Source organism: Pholis gunnellus (genome assembly GCF_910591455.1).
Source record: "Pholis gunnellus genome assembly, chromosome: 13".
Classification (NCBI taxonomy): Eukaryota; Metazoa; Chordata; class Actinopteri; order Perciformes; family Pholidae; genus Pholis; species Pholis gunnellus.
The window spans coordinates 10,234,963-10,260,536 of NC_136540.1; the positions used below are offsets into that span (position 1 = coordinate 10,234,963).

Below are 25,574 nucleotides of genomic sequence, written 5' to 3' on the forward strand. Positions count from 1 at the left end.
GTACCACATGAACCGCCCCGTTTAGTACTTAATTTCGATCACGTGACATTTGACTGTATTCTTCCGGATAACAAACGCACCCATTCGGCTCACTGACAGAAATGGCTACCACGGAAGTGGGTGAGTAGCTTCATAACTGAATCATGTTTTCGTGATTTCCCTCCTTGGTAAAGGCAGCATTTATACCCGTGTACAGCCGTTTGTTAGAGCACGTTTCACACGTTCAACCGTCACAACAGACCCAAGCACGAGGCCGCTTTCTCAACGGTCAGACCCTCTGAAGCTAACAGTTAGCTAGCAGCAGTTAGCAATGAAGCCCTCCCTGAGCCATCACTATTCTAGTTATAGTATTCATCATTATGTAGGTTTTATTTCACAATTAACAACAACATTGCAGTTCCTGAATTATCGTCAAATAGAGTAAAACTCCTAATTTCTCTGTATTTTGTATTTTTCTAGTTTTAAAACCAAACCAGGTCATGCAGCCATTCAACGTCGGTGTGTGTTGACCAATTGATGTTGACTATAGCTTACATCTTAATACTTAGCTAGTACTCGAACATCTAGATCAGTCATTAATGGACTAATCAGATATGTAACCATATTATTCAATCAATGGCTAATCCTCATGTACTTTGAGATACCAATAAAATCATGATACAGGAACTTTTTTGTAAAGCTGTTAAAGTATAAAATAATGAGACAGAAACATCTATTATTGGTTAGTCTAGTGACAAATCAAGGTATTCGTCACATTGATATACATTTAAAAAATCCATTATTGCCATAAAACAGTCCTGTGCATTGATTTGATAATCAACCAGAGATAATACAGGAAGAGCAAACAAAGTGTAAATGGCAATCTCTCTGACGGTTGTAACATCTGTATGTATAGTAATTCCTCGAGGCTCATCTGTCTGTCTCTCAGAGCGTAGGCGAGGCCACCTGGCTGCTCTGTCGATAGCAGCCGTGGTCATCATCGTGGGCGTCCCTCTGTGGTGGAGAACCACTGAGACGTACCGCGCCTGGCTGCCTGTCAGTCAGATAAACGAGTTGTCTAATCTGCAGGTTCGTCCATACTTCCTGCTATTAATTACATATTTCCGTCTTGTTGTCCATTTTGTCCTCTCATGTGTGTAATACGTGTTTATTTATCTTTGTAGCTACAGTTGAGTGCTGATGTGGAGGTTGTGTTTGCACGTGGAACGGTGACACCAGAACAGCAGAAGAAGTTCCCACTGACACAGACACAGGATGAGGAACACACAGTCGATGGTGATTTATTTGTCAACGCAGTCTTTGTTTTGTCTTGTGGTTACACTGCAAGGTAATAAATGCCTCCAATTCTTTTGTTTCCAGAGGACACCGCTTTGAGGTACAGGTATGAGACAAAGTACCGCACAGCTACGATCATGGAGGAGGACGCCCTGAACCAGCCCACTGCTGCAGGTGACATGTTGTCTGCCCGTCAAATCGTGCTTTCAGCTCTTTTGCTAACTCGGTGTGAGACCGCGGGTCATAACTTCTCTCCTTCTTCTGTTTACAGAGGCAGATCTATCTCTGCACACGCTCAGTGAGAGTCCGTGTGGCTCTTTGGTTGTGTACGTGATCCCAGAGTCATCTTCACTACTGCCTGAGGTTAAAACTCTCTTTTTAAATCTCTCTTTTTGCTTCCCCCTGTATTTAGTTTTAAAGAGTACTGTTGATCCTTTCATATTCTGTCTGTGTGTAGTTTCATGTTATGATGAATGTTGACTGTAACTTTTCTCAGCTCATGTATCTCTGTGGAATTTAGTGTATCATTACTTCTTAGAGACACAGTACAATACAGTACCTTCTGCACAGCTGAGACTCTGTAGTAGTAGATGACATACCTTCATGCCTCTCAGGATGTGGACGTGTATGTCGGTCAGCGGCGGACAGCCCTGCTGCGTATCGGTGCCCAGATGAGAGTGGGCAAGACACTGGATCAGTTACTGGCTCACCTGGAGCCGCGGCTCAAGCAGGTGCTGCAGGTGATGTCGTTCAGCCACACCGACATCACCGCGGCCCTCAGCGACAGAGTCCGCCTCAGCCCTGGCAACAAAGAGAGCATCGCTGACAGCATGAGAGCCTTTAAATCCAGCCCAGGTTGGTCTTTGTTTCAGCACACAATTTGGTTTCCCGATCCAGTCAGTGTGTGCTTTAACTGTGTAACCAGTGTTTTCCTGTTTGTTCCTATCTTCTCTTTAGGTTATGAGATAACATTCAGTCTGCTGAACCCAGACCCAAAGTCACACCGGCTGCACTGGGACATAGAGGGTGCTGTGCAGACCTACATCCAACCGTTGCTCACAAAACTGTCCTCTGTGGCCAACTTTAGCATCGACTCTCAGGTAATGTGTGTGCGAATGTGCTCGGTTACAGGATGCTCGGCCATTGTGTGTTAATGAACATGTTCTCCTCACAGACCTTATACTACGCCATGCTCGGAGTCAACCCACGCTTTGACAGCAGCCTCGGGGCCTACACGCTCAACTCTGACAGCCTCGCCCATGTGATCAACCCTGTGGAGGCTAGACTGGGTAAACAAAAACACACACTGAATGTGGTGGAGGTTGTCCTGATGTATTTATATATAATTAACTGTCTTTTTTTGCATTCGATTTTAAGGCTCAAATGCTGCATCTTCCAACCCGGTGTTGAATTTTCTTCTGTACGTCCCGGATGCCCACCATTCACCGCTTCACATTCATGACCGCAAGAAACAGGAAGTGCCCTCTAATGCGTTTCACTCTCCACGTTGGGGTGGAATTATGGTAAAATAATCTTAAGGCAGCACTGGGTGACAGTTGTCTTAATACTATGAATCAATTTCAAGTGAATATGTCATTTATTACTAATAATTTGTTAGGTATATCGTGATTTTGCGCTCTTCATTTGCTGTTTTGGGTCCTGATCAACCAAATAATGTCTTATCCATGTTGTCATAGATCTATAATGTTAACAGTTTCTATGGACCAGAGGCTGTGTTCCCTGTTGATCTCAACATCGACATGGCCAAAGTCATGGGAGTCTTTCTCGCACAGCTTCGGTAAGTGGACACCTACAGTACGACAGGAGTCTAGCTTTTCATGTAAACGCGAGGTAACTCTGCTGCACCGTGTCCTGTCAGACTGTTGCTGGGTGTGCAGACATCCACCGCTCCCTCTGGCTTCCTGGTGGCACCGTGCGGCAGCACAGGACTGGCCGATTGGGAGCTGGACCGTCTCATGTGGAGTCGGACTGTGGAGAATGTTGCAACAGCAACCACGACCATCACGTCACTGGCACAGCTGTTGGACCAAATAGGCAACATTGTTATCAATGACAACATTGCTGAACAGGTAAGAGGCACACACACACACACTTGCATTAATCAGTAGTACGCTGCTTATATAAACACAATGTCAGGCTGAATGAATGAACAAATTACAGTGTTTAATTTGGTATTTTCAACTCTAAAAGAAGTTGCCTGTTGTACTATTCTGTTTCATATTTCCTCAGGTGTCCAGTGCCGTCACGTCTGTCCAGCTGGCTGTGGCTGAGTTGGAGGCCGGGAACCTCCGCTTTGCTCTGCAGTACAGTAAAGAGGCCATCCTGGCATCAGAGAGGGCCTTCTTTGACCCTTCACTCCTCCATCTCCTCTACTTCCCTGACGACCAGAAGTTTGCTATCTACATACCCCTCTTCCTGCCTATGTGTGTGCCTATTCTTCTGTCGCTGCTCAAAATACTGTCTGACGCTCGACAGAGACGCAGAGAGAAGCAAGCCAAAAAGGACGCATGAAGGGAAGATGTGATGAACAGGTGGTCTGAACAAATCACACGTTATGAACTGTTTTGTCAGTGGCCTTGACATTTAGGTACAGACGTGTGCATGAAGAAAGACTCGTTGGCAGCATTGGGGTGTGGAAATTACAAAACGGTCATTTATTGTTTCATGTAAGGAATTGTGTTTACTTTAAGATTTTAATGAATGGCTGCCGACGCTGTGTGACACTGTATACTGGAACGCTTGAATTGTTATGAATGTGTACAAATTTTATATTTGAATTCCACTTTCTTTTCTAAGTTATTAACAAATAAAAACTTAAGTTGTAACTCATGTTTTTTTCTCTGTGGTTAGCAAGAAAATAAGAACATCAGAAAAGCTCCTTTATGAACGTTGAGGTGACATTGTTTTTTATCAACCTTTGTTTCAAAGGCTAGAGTTTTTTGTTTTAAACTCAACGGGATGGAGGACACCGCCACTGCTGTGCGGTAGGTGGCGGTGTGCGCACAATTAAAGGTGGTTGTAATCCGTCGCACCACAGAAGAAGAAGAGCGCTTTGTTGGAGGAAGGCTACGGTCGCGGCGCACAAGTTTTAGCTCGTGTTAATTTTTATATTTGGGACATCCACCCCGAAGGTTTCAGCTGTACCGTTAGCTACATAGCTATCACGTAATTCGCCGACTATATATTATATCCAGTTATCTATCTACGCGCCATCTTAACGTCTGCTCGACCGGAGAAGATCTGCTCGGCCAGCTTTGCTAACTTCCTTAGCTAGCTGTTATTGTTAGCTAGTTTTGTGCTAACATGTCTGGCGGAGGTGTAGTCCGAGGACCGGCGGGGAGCAACGATTGTCGTATCTACGTGGGTAATCTTCCCCCTGATATCCGCTCAAAGGACGTGGAAGATCTGTTCTACAAATACGGAGCCATCCGCGATATCGATCTGAAGAACCGAAGAGGAGGACCGCCGTTCGCCTTCGTGCAGTTCGAGGACCCGAGGTGAGCTGCGTTCTCCCGCCACGCTCCGTTGTTACCGTCGGTCTGCACGTGTTTCCAAAGCATATATCTATAAAACAACCATCAATAGGCACATACACGCACCCAACTGCGAGTTTATTAGGCATAACCTGCAACAAATAACACATTCTTGAAGGTTAAAATGTTACAACTGTTTCATACGTTATTGATAGATTTACGTGGTAATTTTGGAGGGAGTATTTTGTAGCGCTATTGACTATTTTATTATACAGAGATACACAGTAAATATCGTATTTGCATAAAAGTAAACGGTGGATTGGTTCCAGCGAAACCCGTTCTCCCCAGACGTTTGCTTTTCTAAATTACCAACAACCTGGCCAACCAGTTAATCCGTAAAACTAATTTAATGCTGTAGTCAGTGGTGTTACGGGGTTTATATTACACCCACATATCTGGCAAAAGCCCTCTGAATGCATGAGTATACCCACTTCTAGATAACTCACCCACCTCTGCAAGGATTTATTGATTGATTAGTTGAGGAAAGTGAGTCATCATTCAATTCATTTTTCAAAATTCCCGTTCCAGCTTTTCAAATGTGGAAGGTGCTGCCTTTTCTTGTTTGTTGTAACAATTCTTGATATTGAGGCCAAAGACTAAATGATGGAGGACTGAAAGCTCTTTCCGTACACAAAGAATATTAAAGCAACTAAAAATATCTTAGTTTGACCAAGACCAGATGATTATTTTCAAAGCACATTAAAATATCTTTATATTTATTAATAGTTTCCTGTATAACTGTATGAGGCCACACATGGGTTTGTATTAACATGAAGAAAAGACAGGGAGTAGTCGACTGCAGGAAAGTGAACACATTTAATGTGCTCAACATTTGCACATATCTCTGTCCGGGAATACACAAATTCAGCAAGATTCAGTTTCTTCACTGGTTTAATCAGTTTAGTCTAGTTTGCAAGATAATGTTCCGATCAATAAATCGGCTGAACTGATATCTTGGCCCTTAACTAGTAACGCTCTGTGTGAATGTAGCTGATTGATGTCTGATTTCACAGGGATTCTGAGGATGCCGTCTACGGGCGCGATGGTTACGACTACGATGGCTACCGCTTGCGCGTTGAGTTCCCTAGAAGTGGACGTGGAGGAGGAGGAGGCGGCGGTGGTGATCGTGGTGGTGGCGGCGGCGGCGGGGGTGGTGGTGGAGGTGGTGGTGGACCAATGGGACCCCAGAGGGGAAGGCATGGCCCGCCCTCTCGACGCTCAGAGTACAGGGTTCTTGTGTCAGGTGGGTGATGTTTTGTCCCTCCTGTACGTCTCTTTTCACCAAAAGCGTATAAATTAAAGTACGAGTCTCACACCACCTTTTTCTTGTCAGGTCTTCCGTCCAGTGGAAGCTGGCAGGACCTGAAGGATCACATGCGAGAGGCAGGTGATGTATGTTATGCTGATGTGTACCGCGATGGCACCGGGGTAGTTGAGTTTGTACGCAAAGAAGACATGTCCTACGCTGTCCGTCAATTGGACAACACCAAGTTTCGCTCTCACGAGGTACGTATGGGGCTGCAGCCTCCGCTAACTTAATAAGGAATGGTTTTCCCAAAGGAAGAAGGTGGAAATGACCGGGCAGTAAGTAAATGCCAGCGTTGGGTTTGAATGGTTATTCAATGTTTTTCATCATAATGCTTTGCCTGTCGCTCGTGTAGTGAGGATAACTGATGGTAGCGTGGTAAGAATATGCTTCAATGCGTGGCTTACTTATCAGAATGTCTTGGCCCACTTCTGGTTGTTAAACTATTGAACCTCAAAACAGATGTTTTGTAAGTCAAGCAGAGGTTTTACAGATGACAAAGACAATGCATGCTAATCGATGCTTGCTTGTGTGTGTGTGTGTGTGTGTGTGTGTGTGTGTGTGTTTAGGGAGAGACTGCCTACATTCATGTGAAGGTGGACGGTCCTCGCAGCCCAAGCTACGGTCGTTCTCGCTCTCGTAGCCGGAGCCGTAGCCGCAGTCGTAGCCGGACCCCCAGCCCGAGCCAAAGCAAGAGCGGGTCCCGTCGCAGCAGAGGGTCTCCCCGTTACTCTCCCCGCCGCTCCCGCTCCCGCACCTAGAGCTAACGCAACGGTGACTCTGGAGCCGGAGAGGAAGTCTTCACATCACTCAACAAATCCTGTATACTCATCACGGATCATCTCATGATACCTGTTTACACTGTCTTCTTGTGTATCTCTCTCTCCCCCCCCCCCCCCCCCCTCCCCACACACAGACACTTTTTGTTGCAGTTTTCTTATTTAGATATCATTTTTTGTCCACGGACCCATTCTTCCATGTCCCTTTCTCACCATCAGTGTTCTGATCTGTCACCCTTCCCTATACTTTTCTTCTACTTGTCCTCGTACGCTTTTTGTTTTGAAGCATCAACTTCTTTGAAGCATATACTACTGTCCTTTTGACCCTCTTGTGTGTCTCTCTGTAGAGTTCAGAGGAACAGGATAGGATGGGAACAGAGGAAACAGTTCATATTAAGATAAACAGGAGGAGGAGTCAAATATGGCACCAATGGTATGATGGCTGTGCCTTGTCAACTGTGAAATCTGCATTATAAGGCTGTTCAGTTTTTTTTAAACATGCACTTGACAATAGAGTGCTGTTGAATGTTTTCAGTTGTAACAAGTTCTGTATACCACTTTGTATTTGGAGACTCAAAACTTGTGGTTTGTTGTTGTTTTTGTTTTGCTTTTGCTCGTCTTCGTCTTTTAGTCTCCAAAGTAAATTTTAGTTGTTTGGGAATGATTATATAGGGTGTTCCCTGTTTTTCACCAAGTAAACTCCCTCGTAGATGCATTTATTGACATTTTTTAATTTTGGTATTTTCTGAAGGTGTGATTCTAACTTGCCTCCTTCTCTTTGGTTCTGCTGGTATTCTGAAGGTTTGGACTGGGCTCATTGTCCCCCCATTCCGGAGCCGGATCAGGATTCAGGATCAGAGCAGGATTAGGATTAGGCTTCAGGATGGATACATGGATCAGGAGCATGGGAGCATTTTACCGGGAGATGATCCTGACCCCTGGCCCTGTCCACATAACCCCGTCAAACCGGAATTAGGGAAATATTCAAACCAAATTGGCTTTCAAATAATCCAAATTTTTTTTTCCTCCATTTTGTCTGGGACCACAGAGACACAATTACTGCCGGCACTGTGACAACCGATTATTTTCAGATTTTTGTTTTTCAAAATTATAAAAAAAAATCGAAAAAGGAAGAGCTCAGCTCAAAACCAGGAGGAGGGCTGGGAGGTGCAGGATGGATCCACACGCTTAAGGAGAGTGGTAAATAGTGAGCGGCCATTAACAGCGGAGTAGGGAGGGAAGAGGGAGGACTAGGACGCGACAAGGGAATGTGACCTTAACGTGGTTTGTATCTTTTTCTTAGGTCAGTCTTTTGCTGCAGACGATGATTTGATTGATTTTCTTAAGTATGATCTCCAGTATCCTAAAGCTTTATTCTCTTTTAATAAAAATTTCAATAACATAGATCAAGTGTTTGTGGTGGTGTTGTTTTTTTCCCACAGTATGTCTTAATACCACAAAAGGTGCCTTCAGCCACCAAATACATGCAGGAGATTTAAGAAGTACATTTGCCTCTGAAAACTAGGGAACTATGAGATAAAGTTGGAGCTTTTTACCGGCAGACGGTCCAACCCCAGTACCACGATCTATAACCCCATCAAATAGTGGATTATATTCAAAATAAAATGTCCGTCAGACAAAAGAAAAAGGTTATTTTAGTGTGGGACCTCATATGCAATCACAGAGTGATTGTTTTGTTTGAATTATACTTTTAAAAAAATCAAGATGGGGAGGTACATCCATGATTTAAGCACAAGAGATACATTGTGGCTGCTGTTAAGGAAGGAAGAGAGATCTGTCAGGAAATTATTCAATGGAAGCTAAATTTAAACTTTAATTTCAGGGTTTTTTTCATTTTCTGTTCTGTACTGTCCATCTAATTGATTCCAGTGAAACGGAAGTAAAATACACAAATTAAAGACGAGCTGGAAACAGCTTCAGACTTATATCTGACTAGACTGAAGTGTTTTTGTGGAATTGTGTGGTACTATATGTGGCTAAGAATATCCCTGTTTAAATAGGTGTCTGTTGTGTGCATTTGTACATGAATTGCCACTAACGGGAAGGATGATTCCACTTTTGCAGGAGCGGGGTTTCTATCTTTCATGTCACCAAAAATTCACTGAAGAACACCGACACTGTCCTACAATTCTCATTTTGCCCCAAATAAAGAAAAAAGGTCTTGTCTGTTTGGTGAGCCTGCAGGTATTAAAGCAGAGGGAAATCCCAGTTATGAAATAGTGTGTGAGGTGGAAACTAAGCCATTTATGCTAATCCTCCCATTGCTACCTTTACTTTAATTCTAATTGTGTACTCAAGCCTCGATCCCTAAGTAATCCCCTAAAGATCCCCTCCAGACATTTTTAATAACAAAATATACAAATAGTGTTCATTATAGATGTTTGTGTAATAAGCATGTGTCCCACTTAATTAACTATAAGTACAAATAAAAAGGTTTTCACATCACACTTGTGTAAACTGGACTATGATTGGCTTACTAGCTGAGATGTCACACCTTCTTGTATTTATACATCTTAAACTCAGATTTAAAGTGAGAAGCTTTCCTCCTTCAGCAGATTAAACAGCCTTAGTCGATCCTTTTCTCAAACATTCTGCACAGTGAAGCTCACACGTATGAGCACCATTCTGGACTTACATTTTGTATGTTTTTAGAGGTTAACTGAGCTTTCATTAAAGCGGCAATATATAGAAATAACAGTTTAAAAATAAAATGTATTGTCAATACACGAGAGGCACAATCTGGGAAGTGGCCCAATTCCAGTGTGTGATGTAAATTGTTTATTTATTGTGATATGCTCTTTTGTGTGTATTTACAACTGCTCAGGGATCTAAACGATGCACATTCATCTAAATGAATTCCTCATGCGTTGCAAGTTCAACCTAATCACCGGGATCAACCACTTCCTCTGAAGGAAGCATAAACTGCGGTTGACAAGTCATTTATGTTTCGGAAGGTTCCTAAATGAGTGAAATTACCGGGACGTATCTAAATGGCCGCCATGATGAGAGCTGGACGAATTTTCTAAATGCTTAGGAAAGGTGCTTTCGATGCTTCCTTTCTCATCTCCTTCAGCGTAGGATACACTGGACCTTCCTTTACCAAAGGAAAGAGGATAATGCCGCCCCACAATCCCTTGCGGCGGCATCATTTCAAGTGACGCACCATTCGGCCGTCCATGAAAACAAACGATGTGGTTATGTTACACAGGATTTACAATCATACTCATACGTGTAGTCGGTTTCTCTAAGCACTATGGTTGTCTTTCCTAACTCCTCATGAATTCTCCTTCACATCTTTCCTTGACCCCCCCATGACGTTTTCCATCGAGGTCAAGGAAAAGTGCTTGAGAATAACCGTTAGGAATGACCGTTAGGAGGTAATTGTAGGGCTTTTCGAAGGGAGGGGGGAGTTGAAACCAGTGCATTCTGGGTGGAAATAAGATGCAGGCAGTGTCCGCAAGTGAAAAACGCCGTCACCAGGGTGGAGGCTTCCCTCCAGCCAATCAGCTACCGGATGTGTTGTGAAGGGCGGAGTCAAAGACGCACGCTTTCTTTGGGATAAATGAACGAATAACTGTGCAGCTGCCCGTAACATACAACTCCTAACAATTCAACTTCGCTGAGAGACGGTAAGTGTTAACGGCGAGTGTGAAAGCGTGTGTCGCCTTGTTTATTAATACAACAATAAGGTGAAAGTGAATACTGATGCTTCCTTTGCTGGTATGCTAATGTTGCTTGAGTCGCTTGTATTTTTGCGAATGAATGCTCCCTCCACTTTCTTTACATTGATGTTTGCAAACCTTGCAAATTGAAGTAAATTGTGGCTGAATATGTGCAGAAATAGTTACGGGTAACTTCCCAAGCAGCAGTAAATCAAAGATATACTGCGTTCAGCTGTACAGAGCAGGCTATATATATATATATATATATATATATATATATATATATATATATATATATATATATATATATATATATATATATATATATATATATATATATATATATATATATATATATATATATATATATATATATGTCAAACCTTCTTTTATGCCTTAATGTGCAAAATTGACCCATTGTGTGTCTCACAAACGCCCATCACATAGTTGTCTGAATATATATATATCTCTATCTCTATATCTATATCTATCTCTATCTATCTCCAGAACAGCTCTTACTGTGTAGACTCTCAAGTGATGGGGATCAGGGTTTTGACCTCAAAGTTATCCAGATGACTTGATGATCCTGCTTCATGAGGCCTCATATCCAATTAACGCCAATTTGATTGGCTAGATGGGCACCATTCTCATCTAACTCTGAATTATATATCATAAAATTAAAAATGCAATTATGTAGACTCCTAACTACAGCTATAGTGACTATTTGCACTGGAACTAGTAAGAACTAAGTGGAAAATGGAACTTGATAATTAGTTGTTTTCGTCTCCCTTGCAGTCAAACAGCCAAAAATGACTGAGAAGAAGGCCGTGATAAAGAATGCAGACATGTCTGATGAAATGCAGCAGGATGCTGTGGACTGTGCCATGCAGGCTATGGAAAAGTACAACATTGAAAAGGACATCGCCGCCTATGTCAAAAAGGTACATTTAGATCAATATCAAATGAGTCGTTCAAAGGTGTAACATGTGGAACCTGTTTTTTTTCATCTATGATGTGCTAATTATTATTGTCTCCCCGAAAGGAGTTTGACAAGAAGTACAACCCCACATGGCATTGCATTGTCGGGAGGAACTTCGGCAGCTACGTGACCCACGAGACGAAGCACTTCATCTACTTCTACCTGGGCCAGGTGGCCATTCTACTGTTCAAGTCGGGCTGAAAGCCAAACAAGCCCTCTGAAAACTACTTTTAATTCAGCCCTTAATACTTCTGTGCCACGCTGTTAATTTGCTACCACCTTTCTGCAGACATGCCTACCTCATGTTTTCCTGCTTGCTTCAGTCTGTTGTTGTGTGCCACCTTCAGCGCTACCGTCGGCGGACGGCGCTTTAGTCATGTCTGGAGTGGTGATGTGCCGATCATAGAAAATGTCAATTTAAAACTACTCTCCATTCCAGCACTCAATCAACGTTTTTGCATTTGACAGACTCGTAAATCATGATTTCCGGATATTATTTCCGCTGTGCATTGGCGCGCGGACCTTGTACATTGTTTTCATATGGATATGTTGTATAATAACTTATTTTTCATGGAATTAAAACGAGCAACAGAAAGTTTTTGTTGAAATGCTTTTTTAATTTTCAGTGTTTACTGAGATTGAATATAAATTCCAAGTCTGTTGCTTGCAATTAATAAAGAAAACTACATGCCAAGAGATTGAAGGTTTTCTACATGCGTTAACATTCCTGTTTCCACTTCAGTTGTGACTCTTGACGATGTTAGTGCTGTATATCTCTGGAATGTAATTTAGTGTGCAGTTTGGTATTGTAATATTTTCGACATGTTGAGCACAAAACTGACACAGTAAATTTGTTCAAAATGTGTATGTGTGCCTTGAATTTGCTTCACTTGCATTTACTAAGATCAAAAGTCCTGACACTCTGATCATATTATTGTGAACCTTGATACACGCAAACAGTCTGCTATACTCTCCTTCATTTTAAACAAAGCAATGCACGGTCTACTCCAGTTTCTTGATATCCACAGTTAGAAATCACCGCACTGATTCCAAGCTTCATCCAAAAACTGATGCCCTGTAGAAGGTTAAACCACCGAACTGAATACAAAGGAGTCAGAATTGGCGCCATCTTGATCAGCTGCAACATTAAAATGCTACAAATTCATGAATATATACATTTCTTTGTTTATAGAAATATACAGCTTGGACCAATGCCCATTCCTATGTGCTGTTAAACGGTACACAAGATTGGAATATTACCTAATTTCAAAGGGGTTATTGTGAGTATTTTGCAACTTAATTTGAAATATCTGACTGCAGGGCTTTTTCTTGCAATGGTACATTTTAAAATTACTTTAATGTATGTCTTCTGTTCTGTTTATTCACTGTGGGGGGCAGTACTGAGCCTCACATTTGGATGTCAACCTTAAAAGAAGAAGCAAAAACTTTTGTGAAACGCTTCCGTGGTTAAAAAAACATGGCGGCTCAAAGCGGGCCGTTATCTCCGGTCTTCCCTGCGGTGCTTCTGTCCGCGGAGGCCGCCCCGTTCACCCCGCTCGGGACGGACGGTTGGCGGCTCGGCTCACCGTCGGACGTGGAGAAGCAGTTCTCCCGCTGCGCCGCGAAGCTCGGAGCCCTGCGAGCAGACTCGAGCCAGCTGAGAGAGGAGCTTAACCTGTTCCTAGACCAGCTCCTGTCCGAAAACTACAACAAAACCTTCGAGACCGACATCAACATCCGACCGGAGGTAACGCACAGTCGGTGGTCTTGTAGTGTCGACACCCCAGCAAAAAAACAAAGTACCTAGATGTTGTGTTTAAATGTTCAGGAAAAGTTTCTTGAAATAAGTGCGCGTGACGTGATATTCAGGATTGTTTGTTTTGGTGCAGTGACATTCTTGGTTTGTGCTGAGCCTCCTTACATTTTCCATTTCCAGGACGTGTGCAGTCTGCTGAAACACATCAGCTGTCTTGTGCCGCTGAGTCAGGAGCATCTAGTCATCAAACTGTGCCAGCTAGTGCACCATCTACTCAACCAGCTAAAGGTAACAACTAACCTGTAACAGTAACAGTACTGTGCACATATATTCATGTACTGACCAAGTATGCAATCACTCGCTGTTTCTTCAGGTAATAATGGACGAGCGGACATTGGATGTGTTATTAAACTACACCACCAGTGCACTGAAAGTGTGCAGCACGTGGACACACTCGGATGTCCTCCTGGCTCTCTCCACTATAGTGTACGGGAATGGACCTCAGTGCCACCAGGTAGGAACAGTGTACACATTTTGTGGAAGTGTATGATAACTGCTGAATATTTCCATTAAGATTTTCTTCCTCCTCCATAGCACCTCCGTGACCTGCTGGGTGAAGATGGAGTCCTCCTGTTGTATAGTTCTCCGTCGCAGCCGAGTATGGAGTTACGCCGCGTTGCTCTCACCTGTATGGCCAACATCTGTCTCAGGTAGGCCTTTGGTGAGCTTATACATTGAGCCAGTGTGTGTTTGTTTCTGTGAGTAAGTGTAATTGTTTCTCTCCAGGATCCCTGGTCAGGCACCTCTGGATGATCAATACAGAAGTGTCTCTTTTAGAGTCTTCCTGAAAACACTGCAGTCCTCCAAACCTCCCAACACGGATGAGCTCTTCTACTGCATGGTACGGATTGTTTTTAATGAAAGTTTCAGTGTGTGTGTGTGTGTGTGTGTGTGTGTGTGTGTGTGTGTGGGGGGGGGTGGGGTACATTTAATGATAGTTGACCCATGCCTGCCCTTATGTCCTCGGTGCAGGTGATCCAGGCTGCACTGAAGGGACTCCAGTGTTGTCTCTCAGGCGGGAAGTGGAAGTTTGTCGGAGAGGAGCTTGGGTCTGTGCTGGCCGCGCTCAAGGTGCAAAATTGCATAATCTATCGCCTTTTCATTTGTTGTCCCTTTTCCTGTTCGAATACTAATTATTGGGGACCTGTACATGTTTTTTGCAGAGACTCATGTTCCAGGGAACTCCGGGTGTGAGTGTCGAGTGGCCAACTGTGCTTTACCCGACACCTCTTCCTCAGTATGAGGGTCTCTCTGCCCCGAAACCCGCCGAACCGCCAAAATCCCCAGAACCACCAAAAGATGCCGCCGTGTCGGGCAAAACCTCGGCGGTAAGACGAGCCTTCATTTATTCTGGTAAAGGTTTTTAGTAAGAGTTTCAAAATGAGTGATTTTTGGTGTAAATGTTTCAAACGTTTCTCCTCCAGAATAAAAAGAAGAAATCCAAAGGGAAGGGGAAGAAGACGAGCTCTGAGGAGAGCAGAGTGGACGACGGAGAGGAAGATAACCGCGAGACAACGCCTGCACTTCAGAAAGGAGGGGGAAGAGAGGGAGGCCGAGGTGAGGCAGAGCCCTTGTCTAAAACATCTGGCCCGTCTCTCTACCCGTCCTGGAAAAGAGCCAGTTCTGACTCCGAGTTTTCCGACCCAGAAGGCAGTGCACAGAGCAAATTAAGGTACAGAAAACCGCTTCTCGTGTCCGTCCATGTCTCTTTTTTAGGTGAGAAGTCCTACTGCAGTGTCTTTCTCTTTCAGGCTCTACAACGGTCGCATACGTCAGGGAGCTCTGCACTGTCTGCTAGCGGTGGTGAAAGGCGTCGAGAAGAGGACTCTGTATGGGTACTGGTCCTCCTTCATCCCCGACTCTCCCATTGGGGGGCCGCCGCCTCTCACTCTTATCACAATTATACTAAAGGACCCCTCTCCAAAGGTACGACGCACCGTCGTACGTGTTACTATTCTCCCCGACGCGTGTGACTGTAGCGTCCGTCTCGCTCCTCTCCCTCCAGGTGCGCGCGTGTGCGCTTCAGGTGTTGTCGGCTATTCTGGACGGCTCCCGTCAGTTCCTGGCTGTGGCCGAAGACACGGCGTCCCCTCGTAAATCTTACACCCCTTTCTCCTTCTTGCTGGCGACCGCCATCAGAGAACTGCACCGCGCTCTCACGCTGGCCCTGCTGGCCGAGACCTCCCCTCAGACGCTCACACAGGTCATAAAGGTACGGTAACGTGCTGTGTGAAAGTTCAAGCTTTATTGTGACATGTTTTTGATGACCGGCACACGTGTAGGTGGGGATATTTGGAAGCACCGGGATTGAACCAAAAACGTATCGTTACCTGTCCTGTCTTTTAGTGTCTGGCCTACCTGGTGGCGAACGCTCCCTACCACCGTCTCAGACCTGGTCTGCTCAGCCAGCTCTGGAAGCAGATGCGTCCCTATGTGCGCCACAGAGGTCTGTATTTCATCAGTGCACTCGGATAACGCACAAGGATTTAAAGCTCCCATATTGTAAAAAGTGAGATTTTCATGTCAAAGTGCTATAAAAATACTGTGAACGTCTGAAAACGCTCAATCCACGGAGAAATACAATATATACACCATTTCTTAGTTTTGAAAACGCACGTCTGAACCTCGAGATGAGCGTAACATGTCTCCTTTAATAGACCCGGTTAGTAACTTCTTTTAATAGAACTGCTCTCTGTCTTTAGACGTAAATGTCCGTGTGTCCGTCCTGACGCTTTATGGGGCTCTGGTGACAAGTCAGGCTCCTCTCCCTGAGGTCCAGCTCCTCCTCCGGCAGCCCGAGACCAGCAGCAGCAGCAGAACTGGCTCTTTCACGCCACAGGACTCTGGTCTCAGCTGGAGACAAAGAGACGGAGTGTCCACGCCCCCCACGCCGGTCAAACCCTCCCTGCGGAGCTCGCGGACACACTCCCCTCAAGTTCCTCGCACGCCGGAGGAGGTGGACAGCGCCCCGCCGTGGCTGCTGCAGCTGTGCGTGTCGCTGGTGACTCAGCCTAGAGAGGACCAATCGGACGGCGAGGGAGCGGGAGCAGGAGGAGGTGCTGCTTTAGAGCCCTCCCCTGTCCGACTAGAAGCGCTACAGGTAAGAGATAATGGGACACAGAGAGGGACGAAACACATTTCTAATATCTGAGGGTGGTTTATTTTTTTATGTGTGTGTCCTGTGTGTTTCAGGTCATGTTCCACCTGGTGCGTGGCTACTTCTCTCTAGCACAAGCATGTCTCTGTGAGATTGGGCAGGTGAGCGCTCGCTGCCTTGGGGAAACAGACCCCTCCATACAACTGCACGGGGCAAAGGTAACACATTTCTCTTATCTGCACCTATGTTCAAGAGTCAGCAATACAGACGGTGTACACATGAATTTTGTAAATTGATATAAAATGACATGTCTATGTCGTCGTCTTTTATGCAGTTGTTAGAGGAGTTGGGGACCGGAATAATCCAGCAGTACAGAGCAGAGAACAAGGTGTCTGAGAGCTCGAGGGTCCCCATGAGCCAAGTAAGTACAAACTGTCTTTATACTGCATATATAGTATATATGTACCCCGATATATTATATACGGTATCGGGGTACACCTGTCTGTTTCCATTGTTTGTTTTCTGATAAACATTAACTCAAGAAAAGGAGAAGAACGTATATTTCGTGTCCTGTTTCACTACATCCCCCTAATTGCTCGTTAATATAACTGTGCATGATAACAGGTGGTGCTGTTTTGGTCGGACGTTTTGAGCGGCCCGCTGAACGGAGCGCTGCAGAGCGAACAGCATCCCACGCTGCAGACGAGCGCCTGCGACGCGCTCTCCTCCATTCTGCCGCAGGCCTTCACACAGCTGCCGGTGAGTTCCTCTCGGGTCGTTTCTACTCCGCTGCTACCGAGCTTCACGGATCCGTAGGTTGATGATGTTTGGTGTTGTGTTTTTTTTTTTTTTTTAAAGGATAAGACCCAGCTGATGTGCATCACGGTGCTACTGGGGCTGACCTACAGTGAGAACTATCTGGTGAAGACCGCAGCCGTCAGGGCTCTGGGAGTCTACATCCTGTTCCCGTGTCTGAGAGAGGTACGGACTGTGACCGCACTGAGCAACCACGGTACACGTCTCTGACCCTCAAGGATCTGCTCCAACGAGTCGGGATTTTCTCTTTTTCAGGATGTGATGTTCGTGGCGGATACAGCCAACACTATCCTCGCTGCCCTCGATGATCGGTCTCCAAACGTCCGTGCCAAGGCGGCCTGGTCCTTAGGCAACCTCACGGACACACTTGTTGTTAATATGTAAGAAAACGTGGACTCAAATGCTTTGGGAAACACTCAGAATCCATTTTATCGACAGTAGATTAAAGAAATCAGATATTTAACATTTTAGCTAACTGATTTGGGTTAAACTAGTATAATAGATTATAGTATTCAATGTATATATTCTGTTTTTTTTGTAATCAGTTTCTCTCCTGTCTCTTCTTTAGGGAGAGTGTAGGTGTGGATTTCCAAGAAGAGCTCTCCGACATGCTGCTTCTCAAGATGTTGCAGGCAGCCACCCGAGCATCAGCCGACAAAGACAGGGTGAGAACTCTCCGTCTTAAACACACATGAGCAAGGCACTGACACTCTCATTCGTTAAGTCTTGCCAGATTTTGTTCTGCCAAGAAGAAGATAGTTGTGATGATGTAGTTCCAAATTAAAGGAATGAACTTTATTAGTATTTTCTCGGTTTCTTTTTTTTGATTGGCTCTCACCTTGCTTCCTCAGGTCAAGGCTAACGCAGTGCGAGCGCTTGGGAATCTGCTTCATTTCCTGCGTGAGAGTCAGCTGACCCGGTCTGCGTTCCAACGCCCGCTGGAGGATGCGGTCCTTGCTCTGGTTAAAACCATCCAATCAGAGGCCACTATGAAGGTCCGATGGAATGCCTGTTACGCCTTGGGAAATGCCTTCAGAAACCCGGCCCTGCCGCTCGGTAAGTGTTCTAGTCATTTGGTATGAATGGGTCGACCTGGCTCTGTGGCCAAACGGTAGAATCCCAGTTTATGTGTCCGTCACAGGATGATCTCTTAAGGGTGGAAAATGTGCCCAACAGTGATTGATCAAAATGACATTATGTCATAGTTACATTTCTGATTCCTTCTTCCTCTCAGACTCAGCCCCGTGGTCTTGTGAAGCGTTCTCCTCCCTCTGCCATGTTGTCAGTTCCTGTAAGAACTTCAAGGTGCGGATCAAGTCCGCCGCTGCTCTGGCAATTCCCACCACCCGCGGCTGCTACGGGGACTCCGAGCGGTTCGGCTGTGTGTGGCGTTCCCTCGCCAAGGCGCTCGAGAACAGCGAAGACACGAACGACTTCTTCGAGTACCGCTACAGTGCCAGTCTGCGGCACACGCTCTCTCAGGCTCTCCTACACCTGCTCGCCGTCAGCCAGTCGCAGGACATGCCCTCGCTCGGGGCATCGCTGGCCGGGGAGGAGGGGAGGGGCATCAAGGAGCATTTGATCAACTATCTTAGAGTGGAGGAGGGAGGAGGAGGAGGAGGAGGAGGAGAGGGGGCAGAGGGGGCAGAGGGAGAGAAAGAGGCAGGGGGGGAGAGTTTTACCCCTCAACAGAGAATAGGAGGTCTGCAGCAGACCCTGATCAGACTGAAGGAGCTGGAGGCTGAAGGGGACGGACGAGGAGAGGAGGAGGGAAGTAGAGAGATGGTGGTTCACTTCCTGGAGGATTTGCTACAGACCTGTGAAGCTGAGACCACTAAGACTGCTCTCTCAGAGGAGAAACACCCGACCACAAACTGACGTCATAATGAGATCTTCTGAAGTGCATTTCAAGATACAAGATAATCATTTAGCTTTTCCTTTTATTTATCGTATTGCACCTGCACTCTACTATGGATTAACTTCTGGTATACAAAGACATGTAGTTAAAATGATGTAATGAGATCAAATATATAAGTATAAATCGTGGACTTTCAGTGGAATCACTTTCTTATGAACACATGTAATTGTTTAACAGAACATTGTTAAGATGAGAAAGAAATTCATTGTTTTCATGTGAGGAGAGTTTTGTCTGATTTTAATGCGTAACATTGGAACAGTTGATTGTTTTATTTGTCATTTATCTGCCATATTGAAATATATTTTGATATATGAAAAAAATGTCAATATAGTTTTATATCTATTCCAATAATATTCTATTGTATGATATTGGGCAAACAATCATGAATAATCATACAGAAGTACACTACATTGTCTAATGTGAACACAGCAGTGATGACTGGACTAATAAACTGGACTTCAGTGCAGTGAAAGTAAGAACGTGTACCCATACAGATGACAATTCCTCTCACTATAACACAATTCACAAAATATGATACAGTTCTCTGATCTGAGGTCTCCTATTAATAAGTCATGGAATATTAATAATTGATGGGAAAATACTCAATGAATTAAAGGAAGCAACAGTGAAAACGCTCCTTTCATAAGGTTACAGCATTGATAGTTTAGGTGAACACATCTAGGTTTTCTACACAATATAATATTTAAACTCTTACCACGGTTTATTAGCATTATTGTATAGATGGAAACTTTAATTTGTTAGCAGGAGCAATGGAAGAGGAATGTTAGGGTGTAAAAAGTACAATACTAATATTTACCCCTGAATTCCCAAAGATAAAAACACAACAGCCCACCAGTGACTGAAAACATGATTAAAGGTGACAATGAAGGGAAAGAGACGGGTGATAAACTATTCACACAAATGTGAAGATGTCATACATGATAATACACCACAATAATTCATATTTTCAGTTGCATATACACTTGAATCTTTTGGCTGGTGGTGTGATTCTGTCTGATGTATAATGAGGTCAAATTCCATAAATTACTACTGTGACATTGTTCTCACTGGGAGTGTGAAACGCAGCCAGCAGGGGGCGCTGGTGTTCAGAGCAGATTGTGACGTGCTGCTGGTGGATGATCCGGATGTTGACTAGTGATGCCTGGACGCGGACAGACCACGCTGCTGCAGGAATGGACGCCTTCGAGTTGTTTCGGAAACTCGGAGCTGGAGCTAAATTTGACCTGAAGAGGTTTGGTCAAGACGCTGCTCGGTTTAAGGTAAGCTGAGCACGTGTGTCTGATGGTATACTGGATTATAAATAGCGATCGATAACGGCACGTGTCACGGTTTTAATGTATTTGCTCTAGTCCCGAGTCGTACTAGCGTTAAAGTGTGACGCTCTGCTCGTTTTTCGGATGTTTTGTAGACTGTGTTTTATATGAGCTATTCAATTAAATGACTGAAGGGACAATATCTCACACAAGTGTATTATACACTGATGGTGACTGTACTCGTTTTATTTTTACAGGTCGCCAGATCTCACGTAGTGGAAGCGTCCTCAAATGCTTTTTCTGCGATCGATTACTTTGGCACAGGCCTAACCAGTACATCCCAGAGCAGTTCTGCAGGACTGGATGCGGATGGTGATGGTACTGCAGATGAGGAGGAGGAGGAGGAATACGAAGTTGGAAGTGAAAGTGGAGATTCTGGAGCAGGAGGCAAAAGGAAGCAACGGGATGAAGAGAAAGACGTGAGCACAGAAAAGAAAAGGACGAAAAGCAACCAGGTGGAAGCTGCGGGGGGAAGCGGCATCACCTGGACCTCCTCATTAGACAGAAAGATCCAGAACCTGCCGAGTGATGGGAAGGAGAAATCCTCGCTGAAGAGGCTGAAGCATCTTCATCAGGAAAAGGTATTCACAAAAGCACAACACATGGCACAAGAAAAGGATAAACAGACTTTATATGATTCTGACTTAGTCCTCTATCCTGTGTAATGTCCCTTTCTATATTTTGATTTAAGGTCAATCGTATTCGCTCTCAACACCGCATCAACGTGCACGGCTGCGACGTGCCTGACCCCGTGAGCACGTTTGAGGACCTCCAGTCCGAGTATCGTCTCAACCCACGTGTCCTTCAGAACCTCAAAGACGCCGGGCTGGACTCCCCGACGCCAGTACAGATGCAGGCGATACCGCTCATGATGCATGTGAGTGCAAACGCACACAGTCAGTGGTTGATAAGTAATGTACAGAAGGTGGTTATGTGAGGATTTGCGTGTCTGGTTTCTCGCTCAGGGTCGGGAGCTCCTGGCCTGCGCTCCCACGGGATCAGGGAAGACTTTGGCTTTCTGTCTCCCGCTGCTCGCCAAACTGCAGCAGCCGGCCAACCTGGGCTTCAGAGCCGTGGTCATCTCCCCGACCAGAGAACTGGCCAACCAGGTACACAACAACTATTACCTAACATTTTACTTTCCATTATCAAGCTGTCCAATTCGTGATATGTAAGGCATGTTTTTCGATATCGAGGACGGAGATGTGAAGACGCCAGCTTCCAGGTTTTAATCAGTGGGAGTTTCACTTACTTTCTGTTAAACGATCGCACACATTTGAATGCATTTTTGACGTCCGTTTTGTTGTGTTTAGACCTACAGAGAGCTGCTCCGCCTGTCAGAGGGAACAGGATTTAGAGTTCACATCATAGACAAAGCCTCTCTGGCAGCCAAGAAGTATGGACCACAGTCCAACAAGAAATACGGTAAGAAATGGAAAACGCTATCACAGAAGAATTCAAATCTGAAACATGACTTGCCTTTACGTCACTATCTACCCCGTACATTCTGGTGCAGATATCCTCGTCAGCACTCCAAACAGACTCGTCTTCCTTCTCAAGCAGGATCCTCCAGCTCTCGACCTCAGCAGGTAACGCGGAATATTCTGCTCTCTGCAATCCTCTTCACTATCCCTCGGTTTGTTGGGGTGGACACATTCCAGCTGGGGAGCTTTAGTCTCATACCATGTCCCCCTCTGTCCTCTTGTCCTCTTGTCTCTGTCTCCGCTGTATACTGTCAAATAAAGTCGCTTAAACATGCCACACTAACGAATCATGGGGGGTAAAAATGTGAGCCTGATTGTTGTCTTTTGTTGGTGATCAGTGTGGAGTGGCTGGTTGTCGACGAGTCCGATAAGCTGTTTGAAGGCGGTAAGACCGGCTTCAGGGAGCAGCTCGCCGCAGTTTTTCTGGCCTGTTCTGGATCAACGGTGCGCCGGGCGTTCTTCAGCGCCACCTGCACGCCCGATGTAGAGCAGTGGTGCCGCCTGAACCTCGACAACCTGGTGTCGGTCAACATTGGACACAGGTGAAGATCTACACGTAGAAGTCCTTAGTTTGATGGATTTATATAATCTCTTTCTCGCGTAATAAAAGTGAATTCATTGTCTTCTCAGAAATGCGGCGGTTGAGACGGTGGAACAGAAGCTGCTGTTTGTCGGGACGGAGAGCGGCAAACTGGTGGCCATGAGGGAAATCATCAAAAAAGTATGAAAAATAAGTTTGATAAAGTAATTTTATTAATACAAGCTCTATTTCTATACAAACTTAGATTGTCCTCCTTGCTTTTTTCAGGGTTTCCTGCCTCCCGTGCTGGTGTTTGTGCAGTCTATAGACCGAGCACGGGAGCTTTTCCACGAGTTGGTGTACGAAGGCATCAATGTGGACGTGATCCACGCAGACCGCACACAGCAGCAGGTACGCACGGACACGTAACATGCCGTATTATGGGTCCTCTCTGAAGTGCAACTGTGTTTACCCTCCTCCTCCTGTTGCTTCTGTGTCTCAGAGGGACAACGTAGTGAACAGTTTCAGGTCTGGTAAGATCTGGGTGTTGATCTGCACGGCTCTGCTCGCCAGAGGAATCGACTTCAAAGGAGTCAATCTCGTGCTGAACTACGACTTCCCCACCAGCTCCGTGGAGTACATCCACCGAATTGGTTAGCGTCTATGTATAATCAATCATTTCACAATAAGATCAACGTATATTGGGCTGAAGCCATTAACTGATTAGTTAGTGGACTAATAAACACATCAGTGATTATCTTCATAACGATAAATCATTATTGTTCATTTGATATAATTGTGAATTGAATACCTTTTGGGTTTTGACTAAGTTTGGCGCAGTCTGGTAACATCGTCATGTTTGACATTTTACAAGTTAAATGACTAATCGAACAATAACATACGTAAAAGCGTTAGTTGCAGCTCTAACCCTGTATTGTCTCCTTTCATGTGTTCCTCCTCTTTCTCTTCCTGTCTGCTCATCGGTTCCCTCATTAACATTCAATGTGCTGCTCCTCAGGTCGGACTGGTAGAGCGGGACACCTGGGGAAAGCCATCACCTTCTTCACAGAAAATGACAAGCCCCTGCTGCGCAGGTACGTGGATATAAAAAGTGCAAACTGAGCAGATAAACATGTGCAGTTTGTGTGTTTTGACTCTGGAAATTAGAATCTGGTCATAACACAAGATATTTCAGGTGAGGCAGGACAGGTCATCAGATGTTAGGTTTGGTGGTAATTAGGACGATGTTTGCCAAGTGGCTGAAAGCAAAACAGTGTGCACGTCCAGCCCCCAGGAGAGTACAGGTGCAGGACATAAGCATGCAAAGAGAGAAGTGAGGGAGTCCAGACACTTAATACTGCAAGCTCCCAAAATGTGAAGTTTCTCTGAATTTGTTTCTCTTTGCATCTCTTTCTAACAGCATCGCTAATGTCATAAAACAAGCTGGCTGTCCTGTGCCCGACTACATGATTGGCTTCAAGAAAATACACAGGTAACGGAGATGGATGACGATACTGCAGTTCCACAATAACCTGTACATTTAAAGACGTTCTCACTCTTTTATTTCTTGGTAAAGTGATCGTTTTGTTAATATGGTCGCTTCCATCTGTATTTGTCTGTGTTTAGTAAAGTGAAGCGGAGACTTGAGAGGAAACCCCCGACAAGAAGCACCATTTGCACAACTCCTCGCTTCCTAATGAAGACCAAAGGCAAAGCGCCAAATAAAGGACGGAAAGGAGAGAAGCCGGCAGCGAGTGGAGAGCAGAAAGGGGAGAAGCGATCTCCAACAGCAGTGCAGCCGCAGAAAGGAGAAAAGAAGACAAACGGACAGGAGCTGAAGAGAAGAAATAAAATGCAGAAAAAAGGTGGAAGCGAAACGCACAAGAAGCCGTCTCAGAAGACGGCATCAAATTCCACCGGAGCCAAGTTAAAAAAGTAAGGTGTGTGTGTGTGTGTGTGTGTGTGTGTGTGTGTGTGTGTGTGTGTGTGTGTGTGTGTGTGTGTGTGTGTGTGTGTGTGTGTGTGTGTGTGTGTGTGTGTGTGTGTAATTTCCCAAAACTCATGTTTTCATATGATTATGCTATAAGAAGTCTGGAAACCAGAACCAACGAGATGTTGCTAATATACATAAAGCCTCATTGTCTAACTAGATTGGTTTTATACCACAACAGCTGACTTTCTATCTGACACTGTGCTTTACTGATATGACACGATTTCTTTTCTCCTCCGTCTACCAGGAGAAAGGGGAAGAAAAACAAGCCACAGGAGGACCAGAGGAGAGTAGTACAAGACTAATACGAAGGAGGACGTGGACTTTTTTATTTACTGCTAATTTTCACATTTGTGCTTTGTATTATCAGAGAATAAAATAAACAGTTTATATATGTTTTGTTTTCATTATTGTTCATTGGCTCACCTGCAACTTGTGACAGACAACAAGTATTCTTCAATCGATATGAAGGCTTTAATGAGTGAGTGAGTGAGTGATGAATGATTACATTTAACTAACAGGTTGGACTGTTGAACACTGAACAACATGAACATGTAAAAGTAATTGGAGGCAATTGTGAGGGATATGGGGAAACAAAACCCAACAATTACATAATTTTACCCTCCACACCCCACTAGACAGACCTGTGTGGCCTAATATTCACTGTATTGAAAGGATAAATTCTACTTTATATGTTAAGAATTGACTTGGATGATTCTGCAGCTTACTGATAGTTTTTCATACCCACAGTAAATCAGTCGTATAGAAAATGCCTGTAATTATATAAGCACAAACCTATTTATTCTTTAGATTTTTTCTTATTTCAAAATGGTACTTTACATTTAATGCTATTCATTATACCCATGTAGTTTAAAGCTCAACATAACAATACATAGTGTGCATATGCTGAACTACAGTGCCATACTAACAAATATAAGCTAACAAAGCCTTCCTGATTTAACGTAACCAAATGTGGTGTTATATTCAAACAGCTCTTGAAATAACAAACTATTTCCAAAAATA

General features: G+C 44.5%; 5 protein-coding genes across 6 annotated transcripts; all 5 read left to right on the top strand.

Annotated features, from left to right (window-relative positions):
• Positions 1-77: 77 nt before the first annotated feature.
• Positions 78-4,121, top strand: pigs (phosphatidylinositol glycan anchor biosynthesis, class S). Its single transcript, XM_079171568.1, has 12 exons — positions 78-120; positions 929-1,068; positions 1,164-1,275; positions 1,360-1,449; positions 1,547-1,638; positions 1,890-2,130; positions 2,233-2,375; positions 2,450-2,564; positions 2,653-2,798; positions 2,973-3,073; positions 3,155-3,365; positions 3,526-4,121. The coding sequence occupies exons 1-12, from the start codon at positions 102-104 to the stop codon at positions 3,805-3,807; spliced, it is 1,692 nt and encodes a 563-aa protein (XP_079027694.1). The 5' UTR covers positions 78-101; the 3' UTR covers positions 3,808-4,121.
• Positions 4,122-4,347: 226 nt separating this feature from the next.
• srsf1b (serine and arginine rich splicing factor 1b) lies at positions 4,348-8,565 on the top strand. Of its 2 annotated transcripts, XR_013767343.1 has the most exons (5): positions 4,348-4,793; positions 5,843-6,072; positions 6,163-6,335; positions 6,705-7,347; positions 7,716-8,565. XR_013767343.1 is itself a non-coding variant. In XM_079172298.1 (4 exons), the coding sequence occupies exons 1-4, from the start codon at positions 4,600-4,602 to the stop codon at positions 6,894-6,896; spliced, it is 789 nt and encodes a 262-aa protein (XP_079028424.1). In that variant the 5' UTR covers positions 4,348-4,599; the 3' UTR covers positions 6,897-8,560. The 2 variants fall into 2 exon arrangements, 1 of the variants encoding a protein (XP_079028424.1); XM_079172298.1 differs by having other exon boundaries at positions 6,705-8,560.
• A 1,901-nt stretch (positions 8,566-10,466) lies between these two features.
• On the top strand, positions 10,467-12,439 carry dynll2b (dynein, light chain, LC8-type 2b). Its single transcript, XM_079172115.1, has 3 exons — positions 10,467-10,564; positions 11,393-11,538; positions 11,640-12,439. The coding sequence occupies exons 2-3, from the start codon at positions 11,407-11,409 to the stop codon at positions 11,775-11,777; spliced, it is 270 nt and encodes an 89-aa protein (XP_079028241.1). The 5' UTR covers positions 10,467-10,564; positions 11,393-11,406; the 3' UTR covers positions 11,778-12,439.
• A 613-nt stretch (positions 12,440-13,052) lies between these two features.
• On the top strand, positions 13,053-19,442 carry heatr6 (HEAT repeat containing 6). Its single transcript, XM_079171763.1, has 20 exons — positions 13,053-13,323; positions 13,513-13,620; positions 13,706-13,846; positions 13,927-14,042; positions 14,119-14,233; positions 14,365-14,463; positions 14,556-14,720; positions 14,817-15,064; positions 15,144-15,318; positions 15,398-15,604; positions 15,739-15,838; positions 16,095-16,492; positions 16,585-16,707; positions 16,824-16,910; positions 17,114-17,248; positions 17,348-17,470; positions 17,561-17,685; positions 17,874-17,970; positions 18,157-18,361; positions 18,540-19,442. Exons 1-20 carry the CDS (start codon positions 13,054-13,056, stop codon positions 19,181-19,183), a joined length of 3,681 nt encoding a protein of 1,226 aa, XP_079027889.1. The 5' UTR covers position 13,053; the 3' UTR covers positions 19,184-19,442.
• A 936-nt stretch (positions 19,443-20,378) lies between these two features.
• ddx52 (DEAD (Asp-Glu-Ala-Asp) box polypeptide 52) lies at positions 20,379-24,926 on the top strand. The gene is made up of 14 exons (XM_079171679.1): positions 20,379-20,503; positions 20,755-21,138; positions 21,249-21,434; positions 21,523-21,666; positions 21,871-21,982; positions 22,074-22,146; positions 22,380-22,583; positions 22,672-22,762; positions 22,850-22,972; positions 23,064-23,214; positions 23,580-23,655; positions 23,982-24,053; positions 24,188-24,496; positions 24,799-24,926. Exons 1-14 carry the CDS (start codon positions 20,417-20,419, stop codon positions 24,854-24,856), a joined length of 2,070 nt encoding a protein of 689 aa, XP_079027805.1. The 5' UTR covers positions 20,379-20,416; the 3' UTR covers positions 24,857-24,926.
• The last annotated feature ends 648 nt before the right edge of the window (positions 24,927-25,574 follow it).

Coding starts and splice junctions, on each gene's coding strand:
- ddx52 (XM_079171679.1), top strand. CDS start 20,417: ATGGACGCCTTCGAGTTGTTTCGGAAACTCGGAGCTGGAGCTAAATTT. Junction 22,763..22,849: donor TGAGGGAAATCATCAAAAAA/GTATGAAAAATA, acceptor TGCTTTTTTCAG/GGTTTCCTGCCTCCCGTGCT. Junction 24,497..24,798: donor ACCGGAGCCAAGTTAAAAAA/GTAAGGTGTGTG, acceptor TCCGTCTACCAG/GAGAAAGGGGAAGAAAAACA.
- srsf1b (XM_079172298.1), top strand. CDS start 4,600: ATGTCTGGCGGAGGTGTAGTCCGAGGACCGGCGGGGAGCAACGATTGT. Junction 6,073..6,162: donor GTACAGGGTTCTTGTGTCAG/GTGGGTGATGTT, acceptor TTTTCTTGTCAG/GTCTTCCGTCCAGTGGAAGC. Junction 6,336..6,704: donor CCAAGTTTCGCTCTCACGAG/GTACGTATGGGG, acceptor GTGTGTGTTTAG/GGAGAGACTGCCTACATTCA.
- dynll2b (XM_079172115.1), top strand. CDS start 11,407: ATGACTGAGAAGAAGGCCGTGATAAAGAATGCAGACATGTCTGATGAA. Junction 11,539..11,639: donor TCGCCGCCTATGTCAAAAAG/GTACATTTAGAT, acceptor TCTCCCCGAAAG/GAGTTTGACAAGAAGTACAA.
- pigs (XM_079171568.1), top strand. Junction 1,450..1,546: donor GAACCAGCCCACTGCTGCAG/GTGACATGTTGT, acceptor TTCTGTTTACAG/AGGCAGATCTATCTCTGCAC. Junction 1,639..1,889: donor CATCTTCACTACTGCCTGAG/GTTAAAACTCTC, acceptor CATGCCTCTCAG/GATGTGGACGTGTATGTCGG.
- heatr6 (XM_079171763.1), top strand. CDS start 13,054: ATGGCGGCTCAAAGCGGGCCGTTATCTCCGGTCTTCCCTGCGGTGCTT. Junction 14,043..14,118: donor ATGGCCAACATCTGTCTCAG/GTAGGCCTTTGG, acceptor GTTTCTCTCCAG/GATCCCTGGTCAGGCACCTC. Junction 15,065..15,143: donor AGTGCACAGAGCAAATTAAG/GTACAGAAAACC, acceptor TTTCTCTTTCAG/GCTCTACAACGGTCGCATAC.